Source organism: Bubalus kerabau, chromosome 17 (assembly GCF_029407905.1).
Source record: "Bubalus kerabau isolate K-KA32 ecotype Philippines breed swamp buffalo chromosome 17, PCC_UOA_SB_1v2, whole genome shotgun sequence".
In the NCBI taxonomy this organism is placed as follows: Eukaryota; Metazoa; Chordata; class Mammalia; order Artiodactyla; family Bovidae; genus Bubalus; species Bubalus kerabau.
The window spans coordinates 68,092,566-68,104,863 of record NC_073640.1 but is presented as its reverse complement, the minus strand read 5'-3'; the positions used below and the strand labels follow the sequence as shown (position 1 = coordinate 68,104,863).

The window sequence follows — 12,298 nt, the reverse complement described above, 5'->3', positions numbered from 1 at the left end:
ATCTCACCTTACTCACATCAAGCACTAATCAACTAGGTTTGAGGAGGTCACTAGAACCTTTTATACAAGATTGAGAAGCCCGGGGGTCTGCTTCCACAGGACTTGGCACAGATTCCACAGTGACCCCCTCTCTCTTCCCCTCATTGTCAGGGACCCCAGGACACAGAGATTTGCAATGAACTCACAGCTCTGGTCCCCCTCACATACACACTGCAGCACATTCCCGCCTTCCACCTGCCAGCCAGAGCATGGACAGGGCAGCTCAGGACAAGGCAGGGGAGCACCTGTCCTGCCCAAGGCGCTGACCACACAGCTCTGAGCTCCTCTCCTTCTGAGAGTCAGCTCTCCTGTTTCCTGTCCTGAGACTGAACACAAGGGAGCACTCACCTGCCTGCACTTGGCTCCACACTCTGTGCAGGAAAGTGTCAGTCAGGATGGGCTCCAGTTATAGGGACAGGGTCCCTGGGGCCACTCTACCCACAGAGGAGCCATTATCATGTCATCTGGAGCAGAGGTGACACTGTCTGCATGGAGAGTCTGGGGCGTCTCCAGTGGGGGCAGATCTTACCCCCAGTGCTCGTCACCCTCATCCACGCCTGGGGACTATTGACAACTCCTGGCAATTACTGAGAATGTCCACATGGGCAGCTGAGCAGAGGGCAGGGAGAGTTTTCTGAGTTCCCAGTGGGAGAACCCAAGTTTACAGTGAAAGTCATAGCTGGGGGAGGGACACTCACAGAGCACCAGGGCTCCCTTCACTGTGTCTCCCATTGGGCATTTTCCCTCATGGTCTCACTTTCCCAAAGTCTTCCAAAGTGTATTCTCACTCATCACCAGCATGGGATCTGGAGGCTGGGCTTTCTCCTGAGTTTTAAGTTTTACAACACTTTCTATATATGATCTCGGTCTGTTTAATCTGGAAAATAATCTCTTTGAAGCCGGTGTTTCGCTCCTCACAGTACTCAGGTTTCCCTCGTGTCCACATGACTCTATAAGGAGATTATAATTTGTTCTAAGTCACCCATGGATCCCCCTCCTAAAGATTATCACTGGACTATCAGCCTGTCTCTAGGTTCTGAGCCATTTGAGTTGGATAGGAGATAAAATAGACTTTGTCAAGAGACAAAGAAGAACACTACATAATGAATAGGGGACAAACGATCAGTTGAAGAAAAAGATATATTTTGATATTTGGCAAAACTAATACAGTTATGTAAAGTTTAAAAATAAAATAAAATTAAAAAAAAGAAAAAGATATAATAATTTTAAATATATATGCACCAACATTTATTGTTGTTCAGTTGCTATGTAGTGTTTGACTCTTTGCGACCCTATGAACTACAGCTCATCAAGGCTTCCTTGTCCTTTGATATCTCCCAGAGTTTGCTCAAGTTCATGTCCATTGAGTTGGTGATGTCATCCAACCATCTCATCCTCTGTTGTCCCCTTCTCCTCCTGCCCTCAATCTTTTGCAGCATCAGGGTCTTTTCCATTGAGTTGGCTCTTCCCATCAGGAGAACAAAATATTGTACCTTCAGCTTCAGCATCAGTCCTTCTGATAAATATTCAGGGTGGATTTCCTTTAGGATGGACTGCTTTGCACTCTCTGCTGTCAAAGGGACCCTCAAGAGTCTTCTCCAGCACCAGAATTCGAGCATCGATTCTTCACAGGAGCACCTCAAAGTATAAGTCAAATATTGATAGACATAAAAGGAGAAATCAACAGAAACACAATCATAGGAGGGGATTTCAACTTTCCCCTTACATCAGTAAATAGATCACCCAGGCAGAAAATGAAGAAGGAAGCACAGACTGAAAATGACACATTAGACTTTAGAGTCTGTAGTTGGTAGATATTGACCATCCATACAAAAGCAGCAGATTACACAATGTCTTCAATGGCATGTAGGTTGTTCTACAGGAGGTTCACAGGCTGGGTCATAAAGCAAGCCTCAGTAAAGTTAAGGAAATGGAAATGATCTCAAAAGTCTTTTCCAATTGCAATGCTATGAGACGAGGATCAACTACAAGGAAAAACCTGAAGGAAAAAAAAAAAAAAAACACGTGGAGACTAAACAACATGCTAGTGAAAACCCAATGGTTTGCTGAAGAAATCAAGGAGGAAATTAAAAATCCTAGAGAAAAATGAAAATGAAAGCATGATGACTCAAAACCTGTGGGATGCAACAAAAGCAGTTCTAAAAGGGAAGTTTATACAGATACTAGCCACAAAACTAGGGGGAAAAAACCTCAGCTAAACAACCTAATAGTACACCTAAAGCAACTTGAGAAAGAAGGACAGCAAAACCCAAAGTTAAAAAGAAAGAAATCATAAAGATCACAGCAGAAATAAATAAAATGGAGAGAAAAATAAGTGATAGAGATCAGTGAAACTGAAAGCTGGTTCCTTGGAAAGATAAACAAAATGGATTACCCTTTAGCCAGACTTGTTAAGAAAAACAGGGAGAGATCTCAATCAATAAAATCCAAAAAGAGAAAAGAGAAAGTACAACCAACACCCCAGAAGTACACAAAATCTTAAGAGACCACTTGGGTCTATAAAATGGAAAACATGGAAGAAATGGACAAATCCTTAGAAAGGTACAACTTTCCAAGACTGAACCAGGAAGAAATAGAAAATATGAACAGACCAAATACCACAACATCCAAAGAAAAAGCAAAATAAAACACAGGAATAGTAAGATAGGACAAACAGAAAATAAATCCCAAGTTGCTGTTTGCAAGGATGAAAATGAAATATTCAAGGGACAAATATGGAGAGCAAAGCCTCTAGGCTGTCCTTCCAATTATTGTGTCCGCCTAAACAATTAAATTTAATGACAGTCGACTATGTAAAGAAAATCCAGGTTTAAAGGAGAAGGTAATATAGAAAAAGACCTTCTTCACTTTTCACATTTCTTATCTTCGCTGGAAATAACATCTCCACGCACCATGGATTAATATTTAATGAGACCAATAACTGAATTATAGTCTAATGTATGCCAGGTATTACCCACAACTAATGGAGATAAAGTTTGTGGAAACTCTTGAAATGATCCACAAGAAAGGAATATTCTTTCAGAAAGCTGCCATGGTCAAGGGTGAATGGCTTCCTCAATAATGACCTGTGTCTTTTCTGAGCAGATACTTTCATGGATTGACTTTCAGATCCCCCAAGTTAGCACCTGCATTAAATTACCCTTCTTTGTTCATTGGATTTTACACACAAATGTCAACAGGCATCTACAGCTTGTTACAAAATAAATAAATCATGAGAATGGGGTGTCCAGCATGGCGACTACAGTTGATCACACTGCATTGCATTGTTGGAAAATGCTGAGGGATTCAAACTTTAAGTTCTCATCAGAAGAAGGCATTTGTACCATGTATAGGGAGGGATGCACAGATGGTAAAGGAGAATTGTGGTGATCATTTTGCAACAAATACAAGTATCCATATGGTGTAATATTACTTATTTATTATGACTAATGTAACATTACTTCTTCATTATGACTCAATTAAAAAACTTGGTACTGATTAGTTACAGGATAATTTCTGTTAAAATTCAAGCTGTCTGCTAAAGACAATAAATTTAAGGTGAGAACTTGAGTCATACCTGCTGACACCTCAAGAGCAGATCCTAGCAGTTCTAGGATCCCTGAGGAGCAGCAGGAAGGGAGAAATGGTGGGAAAACAGGAAACCAAGACATCAGAGGTCTGTATCAACCATTGTCGAAAATCAAAAAAGGCAGTGATATAAAAAGCAAGAATAGAAGTCACCACATAGAAGACGACAAAGGTGACCACCAGCATCAGGGTGGTGTGGGCGGCTCTGGTCTCTGGCGGGCGTCTGTGGTGCCCAGTGGGGGTGTGGATATACTGCACCCTCTGGCGGTGTCTGTGCAGGAGAAGCACCATGGAGCCACAGGACCAGATCATGAGGCCAATAAACACGGCATCTGAGGTGGACCACAGGACGACAATCCCTGCATTGGGACTTGAGGATGAGCAGAACCAATCGCCCTGCATATCAGTATAATTGTGTCTGTTCGGTGAAGCAGTGATTTTCACAGGAACATAAATGTACATTAAAACACTGAATATCCAACAGGTGCAGCAGAAAGAACCTGTGAGCCTGGGGGCTCTTCCCCTGAGCAGTGACTTCCCTTCTCTCCCAGGGGTGAGAGTGAAGGACTGATAGGTGCTCAGGACGCAGGTGGAGCACAGAGCGGTGCTGTGAGCCACTTTCTGTAAATAGTACACACATTTACACCCTAGAGGAGACAGGGGCCTCCTTGAAATGAAAGCTGCCATTGTGTGGGGGATCCCCGAGGAGAGAAGAACCAAAAGGTTGGAAACAGCTATATGGGTGAGAATTGTGTCTGTGGGTCTCCTCTTGTGTCCAAATAAGACAGGAGAGATGTGGTAGAAAAAAAGAAGGCCATTGGCCAGAGACCCAACTCCCATCTGTAAAAGATACATGGTTTTCAGAGCTGCCTGGCTTGCAGTCACACGGACATCTTTCTCAAAAGACGTGGAGTGGCTGTCAGAGTGGCCTGGAGCAGAGGAGAGGCTGTGCAGTGATGCCATCAGCAGTCTTCTTATGGAACCAGCTAGGAAAGGGGGTCTCACCCGTCAACTCTCTTGAGAAAAAAAGATGCTGTCATACTCCAGAGAAATGGTTTCACCTGGAGACCATACATTTGACATTAGTCATACCTTTCACCATCACAAACTTTTATTTACTCCTATTGACTCATGTATTCCTGTTCTCCACACATGCGTGAGCAAGGTCCATGAACATAGGGACCGTGTCTGTCTCGTTCAACAACATTGTTGAGCCATAATAATTTTTAAAATATATAACAAGTATATGAATAAGTGACAGGAGATAAAGACAAACTCTACCCCTTTAGAAAGATGACCCCTCAACGGTCATCTTGCTTATTACAAGAATGTGTCAGGTAATGCCACCAACATGGCAACACAGGAGGCTCCTTCCTCCCACGGACACAGCAAAAACGCTTATGCATGGATCAATTCCTTTGAGAGAAATGCAGAATGACTTGTACACATCAGATGACTTAGAAATCACCCCACGTCAAAATGGGTGGGAAATTCTGGGACACCTGCTCACCATGAACCACACCCCCAGCACAGAGCCTCCCAACCACAGTGAAACCCCCAATGCCTTGCTTCTCTGTCAAGCATCTGAACCTCATACAGCACCCTAACTTTTTTTTATTAATTTATTTTAATCGGAGGCTAATTTCTTTACAATATTGTGGTGGTTTTTGTATGCATTGACATCAATCAGCCACGGGTGTACATGTGGACCCATCCTGAACACCCCCCCACCAGGCCTGTCCCAGTGCACCGGCTTTGAATGCCCTGTTTCATGCATCGAACTTGGACTGGTCATGTCTTTCACATATGGTAATATCCATGTTTCAATGCTATTCTCTCAAATCATCCCACCCTCACCTTCTCCCACAGAGTCCAAAAGTCTGTTCTTTACATCTGTGTCTCTTTTGCTTTCTTGCATACAGGGTCATTGGTACCATCTTTCTAAATTCCATATATATGTGTTAGTATACTGTATTGGTGTTGTTCTTTCTGACTTACTTCACTCTGTACAACAGGCTCCAGTTTCATCCACCTCATTAGAACTGATTCAAATGCATTATTTTTAATAGCTGAGTAATATTCTATTCTGTGTATATACCACAGCTTTCTTATCCATTCATCTGCCGATGGACATCTATGTTGCTTCCATGTCCTACCTATTGTAAACAGGGCTGCAATGAACATTGGGGTGCACTTGTCTCTTTTAATTTTGGTTTCCTCGGTGTGTATGCCCAGCAGTGGGATTGCTGGATCATATGGCAAATCTATTTTCAGTTTTTTAAGGAATCTCCACACTGTTCTCCATAGTGGCTGTACTAGTTTGCATTCCCACCAACAGTGTAAGAGGGTTCCCTTTTCTCCACACCCTCTCCAGCATTTATTGTTTGTAGACTTTTTGATAGTAGCCATTGACCGGCATGAGATGGTACCTCATTGTGGTTTTGATTTGCATTTCTCTGATAATGAGTGATGTTGAGCACTTTAACTTTAAGGCAGGCAACAGAGGAAGAGGCCCTCAGATCACTTAGTTCTAGTAACCAATGTGGATAGGCATTGCTGAGCCCCACAGGACTAAGAAAATAAAAGAGCAGTGGTGAAATGGACCTACTGGCACTGCCCATGGCCTCATCCCCGGGCTCAGTGCAGCAGGAATGGGCTGGGACACCCACCACCTCATCTGAGCTGGATGGCACACACTAGCCACTGCTGCCTGGAGCTCTGGCATCTAACCCTGCATCCAGCGGCTGATGGGGATGCTCTTGGGGGACTGAAGGAGCAAGTGGACACTGTTTCCACAGTCTCCCTCTGGCTTGATCCAAACATAAAATCAAGCCTCCAGCATCTGCCTGGAAAGGGCCTATCCACACATCTTAGGCCCCAACCTTTGTGGCTGACCCCCAAAGGGTGGACCCTCCAATCACCTCGCCCCAACATTCAAGGGTACTCAGCCTACTGGAGTCCCACAGGACTATGTAATACAAAAAAATCAGTTTTCACTGGTCACACATAGGCCTAAAGAGCAGGGATGGAAAAGACAGTCCAGGGAAATGGAAAAGAACATAGGAGTAACTGTAGTCATCTCAGACAAAATAGACTGTAAGCCAAACATGTAACAAGAGACAAAGGAGGCCATTCCATAACCACAAACATATCAATTCATCAAGGAAATAGAACATTGTAAATGTCTGTCAGCCCAAGCTGGGAGCACTTCAATATATTAAGCACCTGTTAACAGAAATCAAGGGGAAAATAGACAATCATACAATAGTAATATGGACATCAAATCTATACTCTCAGCAATAGAACAATCATATAGAAAATCTATAAAGAATCATTGGATTTAAACTACATATGAGATCAGATGTACTTAACCATCCAACAGCAGCAGAAAATAGTCTTCTCAAGTGTACGTGGACCATTCTCCGTGTGAGTCGTAACGTATTTAAGAAGACTGAACTCATTTCAGGCATCTTTTCCAACCACACTGATATGAAACTTCAAAACAATTGTTATATGGAAATAGGATAAATCACTAATATGTGGAGATTAAACTTCATGGATGAAATGAAAAATCAAAAAGAAAAAAGTTTTCAGATAAATCAAAGTGCAAATACAGATAACAAAAATTATGGAAAGCAGATTAAGAGCTGAACTGATAGTGATGAATGTCTATATGAACAAAGAAGAAAGGTCTCAAATAAACAGAATAGCCTTATGCCTCAAAGAACTATAAAAGAACAATGAATTCAGCCCAAAGGAAAGAAAATGTGAGGTTCACAGCTGAAATATTGGCAGAATTGAGAGGCGTTGTGAATTTGGTTCCAGACCACAGCAATAAAGTCAATGTCACGAAAAAGTGGATTGTACACATTTTCGGCTTCTCAGTGCACAAAAAGGTTATATTTGAGATTGCAGTCATCATCTTGGTGCATGGAGAAGCCTTCTATAAGTTCTCACTCAACCTCAGAGCACCTAAATGATAAAGCAAACATTACCAGACCAAAAGTGAGAAACACGGTCACCGTGGGGACTGCAATACCTCCACTTTCATCAGACAGAAAATGAAAACATAAAAACATTGGACCGAGCTACACATTACAACAGTTGAACCTTATAGACATGACCTGATCCATCTACCCATCAGCAGCAAAATACACATTCTTCTCAAGAGCACAGAACATTCACCAGATCAGAGCACGTGTTCAGACCCAAACAGGTTTTTTTTTTAAAGCCTTTATTGAATCTCTTATACTATTGCCATTTTTTTTTTACGTTTTTTTTTTTTTTTTTTTTGCTGAGAGGCATGTGGGATCATAACTCCTCGACCGGGGGTCAAACCCGCATGCCCTGCATTGGAAGGTGAAGTCTTAACTAGTGGACCACCAGGGAAGTCCCCCAAACAAGTCTTTAACAGATTCAAGCCTGAAAACACATAAAGTATCTTTTCCAAACACAGTGATTTGAAACAAGTCGCCAATAACAGCAGGAGAGCTGGAACATTCACAGATAGGTGGAGATGAACAACCACTCCAGAACAAACTGTGGTCAAAGAAAAATCCAAAGACATTTTTGGACAACCATGAATGGAAGCACACAAACAGATTTCTGGGATTCAGCACAAGCTTCTCTAAGAGAGATGTTTTCACAACAAATGCCTAGATTAAGGAAAAGAAGATTCTAATAATCAAACTAACTTTTCACCACAAGGAACCAAACAAGACAAAACCCAAACTAAGGCAAAAGTTAGCAACTACAAGGAAATAAGAAAGAACAGAGTGGAAATAAAAGAAATAAGGGCCAGAAAAGCAATACACCTATGGCTGATTCATGTCAATGTATGGCAAAAACCACCACAATATTGTAAAGTAATTAGCCTCTAGTTAAAATAAATACATTAATTAAAAAAGATTAAACAGAAAAACAGTAGAAAAGACCAAGGAAACCACGAGCTGGCGTTTGGAAAGATGAACATTCGCCTGGTCACTGAGCACCAGCAGCAATGTGAGGAGGAAACAGTGACTTCAGGCACCTAAGGTGTTTCTAGCCCCACGGCCGCCCTCGCTCCTTTTTCCACCAGAGTGGTGGCATTCCTTCCCCTCAAAGCAGGAAACCCGTCCTGGCCTCACCTCCCAGCTCCTAGTCGCCCCTCTTCCTGGAGCCCCTCTTCCCACCGCCCCAGTGAATTAACTCCAGGCTCAGCCTCGTGGCTCCACCTGCTCAGAGTCACGTCAGGACGCTCTGCACCCACAGGTGCGTGGGGACTCAACTGGGAAGGTCACTCTCTCGGTGTAACAGCACCAGCTGGAAGCAACCTTTCTAAGAAAAAAAGCAGAGAACCCTGGAGCCCTATTTTCCAGCCCCTTTTCTGATGACAGAGCTCTGCTTTCACAAACCATATTTTAAAGGCAGTTGTGTCTCTCTTTTGCTCCTGATCATTCTTGCTACACTGGTTTCCTCGTACTGTCTTGGTTTTCTTTTCTTTTTTTACTTCTGTGAATAAAAATGCTTACAATACAGTGGAAGCACCAGGAGTTAATTCTGTTGTGTTGACAGAGGAGTGTGTAACTCATCACAGGTGAGCCCTGATCACAGCTGCTGTGTAGCCCAGTGCTGAGGGAGAGCCGAGAATGAGCTGCTTAGAGGCATCATCATGACCTGTGGGCAACGGGACTAAAGGAGCGTGGAATAAGGTGCCGGGTGGAGATGATCTGAGAAAGGGGGCAGGCGGGCTCCTTCCCCTGCAAACATAGATCTGTGAGGTCTGCTACAATGAGCAGAGTCTTTGTTACCAACAGGGAGGAGCTCAGTGACTAGATCATCCACGACTTGGCACACATTCCAGAGACCTATCCCTCCTCTCATCTTTAGAGACTCCAGGGCACAGGGATCTGCAGTGGACCACTTGGCTCTGCTCCCGGCCTGAGACACTCCCGGGCTCACAGCCACCCTCCACCCAGCAGAACATGGATGTGGGTGCTCAAGTGAGGCCGTGTTGCCCCTGTCCTGCCCAGTGTGAGTTAAGTCTTAAGTCCCTCTCCTGCTGGAGGCAATGTCTTTCCCAGTCTTTGCCCTGAGATTGAACAGAAGCAAACACTCACCTGGCTGGTCTTTGCTTCAGAGCTCTGTGTAGGGACATGTCACTCAGGATGAGCGCCGAGCACCTGAGGTCATTGTTATAGGGACGCTGTTTCTAGCCTTGGTCTCTCCACAGAGATTCCATTATCACGTCACCTGCTGTGTGGGTGGCACTGACTGCACGGGGAGTCTGGGGATTTCCAGTGAGGAGCGAATGTTATCCCCAGTGTACATCACCTTCCTTCTTGGGTGATTAAGGACACTTTGTGGCAATCAGTGAAAAGACCTGATGGGAAGCCAAAGAGCTGGCAGAAAACTTTTCTGTATTCCTTGTGGGAAAAGGGAATTCAGAGTCAAAGTTGTCATTGGGTATTATAGGGACATTTTAAGGCCCATCAATAACTTTTTAAACTGTACTTGTAATTGGGGTTATTCCTCAAAGCCTTATATATATTTGTTCTTTTGTCATGTTATAATAAATTTTATTTTGGCAACAGTTCTTTGAGATTTAATTCACATCCCATATACCTTATCCATTTAAGTACACCTCTCAGTGATCTTAGTTTATTCAGAGCTGTGGTCTCTGTTGTTGCTGTTTAGTGGCTAAGGCATGTTCGACCCCATGGACTCTAGCCCACCAGGCTCTTCTGTCCATGGGATTTCCCAGGCGAGAATACTGGAGTGGGTTCCCATTTCCTCCTCCAGGGGTTCTTCCCAACCCAGGGATCGAACCCACATGTTTTGCACTGTAGGCGGAATCTTACCATTGAGCCACCAGGGAAGCCCGTTGTGGTCTCTGCTGCACTCAGTTTTAGGCAATTTTCATCAATGTGAAAAGAAAACCCATATCCATTTGTTTGTTTGTTTGCTTCAGATGTTTTATTAAACTGTTTATTCTGTATTGAAGTGTAGCCAATTAACAGTGCTGTGATAGTTTCAGGTGGACAGCCAAGGGACGCAGTCACACCTACTGCATGCAGCCATCGTCCCTCAACTCCCCTCCCGTCCAGGCTGCTGCATAACATGCAATGCATTTTCATGTCTCCACAATAATGAGCATCACCGCTGGATCCCAGGTCTAGTGTGCCTATGACTTTATTTACAAAGTTCTGAGGGACTTCCCTGGCAGTCCGGTGTTAGGACTCTGAGCTTCCAGTGCAGGAGGCCTAATTTCCATCCCCGGTTGGAGAACTAAGATTCCATATGTCACGCAGCCAAAAAAAAGTTTCTTGGTGGGGATGGGGGTGGGGGAAAGAAGTATTTATCACTCCCATGTATGGAAAATTCAATAGTGCACATTCAGCCCAGTTTGGGAACCTGTTCTTTGACCCTCGCCTTTTCCAGCCTGGCAGTGGGAGCCACTGATTTTGGACCCAGGACACGGCCTCCCCAGTGATGCAGTATCTGTCACTGTAATTGATCCTGACGGCTTCCACCAGCTCAGCCAGAGCACCCTTGTGTTCCGAGCTGATGTGTGTGAGGGCAGCGGGGGTGCACGTCTTCCTGTAGACCAGACGTCCTAGCCTGACCTTCCGCTTCAGCCCCCATCTACTTCTTAATTAATGAATTTATTTTAATTGGAGGCTAATTACTTTACAATATTGTAGTGGTTTTGCTATATATTGACATGAATCAGCCATGGGTGTACATGTGTCCCCCATCCTGAACCCTCATCCCACCTCTCTCTCCATCCCATCCCTCAGAATCATCCCAGTGCACCATCTCCGAGCACCCTGTCTCATGCATCGAACCTGGACTGGCGATCTGTTTCACATATGGTACTGTACATGTTTCAATGCTGTTCTCTCAAATCATCCCACCCTCACCTTCTCCCACAGAGCCCAAAAGTCTGTTCTTTACATCTGTGTCTCTTTTGATGTCTCGCATATAGGATCATCATTACCATCTTTCTAAATTCCATATATATGTGTTAATATACTGTATTAGTGTTTTTCTTTCTGACTTACATCACTCTGTATAACAGGCTCCAGTTTCATCTACCTCATTAGAACTGATTCAAATGCATTTTTAATAGCTGAGTAACAATAAACTGTGGAAAATTCTGAAAGGGATGGGAATACCAGACCACCTGACCGGCCTCTTGAGAAACCTATATGCAGGTCAGGAAGCAACAGTTAGAACTGGATATGGAACAACAGACTGTTTCCAAACAGGAAAAGGAGTATGTCAAGGCTGGATATTGTCACCCTGCTTATTTAACTTATATGCAGAGTACATCATGAGAAACACTGGGCTGGACGAAGCACAAGCTGGAATCAAGATTGCCAGGAGATATGTAGATGACACCACCCTTATGGCAGAAAGTGAAGAGGAACTAAAAAGCCTCTTGATGAAAGTGAAAGAGGAGAGTGAAAAAGTTGGCTTCAAGCTCAACATTCAGAAAACGAAGATCATGGCATCTGGTCCCATCACTTCATGGGAAATAGATGGGGAAACAGTGGAAACAGTGAAAACAGTGTCAGACTTTATTTTTGGGGGGCTCTAAAATCACTGCAGATGATGACTGCAGTCATGAAATTAAAAGACGCTTACTCCTTGGAAGGAAAGTTATGACCAACCTAGACAGCATATTAAA

The 12,298-nt window shown here is 43.6% G+C and overlaps 1 protein-coding gene across 4 annotated transcripts; it reads right to left on the bottom strand.

Moving 5' to 3' along the window:
- Nucleotides 1-1,203: 1,203 nt before the first annotated feature.
- LOC129630979 (vomeronasal type-1 receptor 4-like) lies at nt 1,204-8,883 on the bottom strand. 4 transcript variants are annotated; one of them, XR_008703840.1, is made up of 3 exons: nt 8,754-8,883; nt 4,633-4,688; nt 1,204-2,038 (listed from the first exon to the last, which is right to left on the bottom strand). XR_008703840.1 is itself a non-coding variant. In XM_055551646.1 (2 exons), the coding sequence occupies exon 2, from the start codon at nt 4,588-4,590 to the stop codon at nt 3,628-3,630; it is 963 nt and encodes a 320-aa protein (XP_055407621.1). In that variant the 5' UTR covers nt 4,591-4,688; nt 8,754-8,883; the 3' UTR covers nt 2,387-3,627. The 4 variants fall into 4 exon arrangements, 2 of the variants coding, with proteins under 2 accessions (XP_055407621.1, XP_055407622.1); XR_008703841.1 differs by lacking the exon at nt 4,633-4,688 and having other exon boundaries at nt 8,754-8,851; XM_055551646.1 differs by lacking the exon at nt 1,204-2,038 and having other exon boundaries at nt 2,387-4,688.
- Between the last annotated feature and the right edge of the window lie 3,415 nt (nt 8,884-12,298).

Bases quoted from the DNA above. Each gene is read 5' to 3' on its own strand.
- LOC129630979 (XM_055551646.1), bottom strand. From the start codon at position 4,590: ATGGCATCACTGCACAGCCTCTCCTCTGCTCCAGGCCACTCTGACAGC.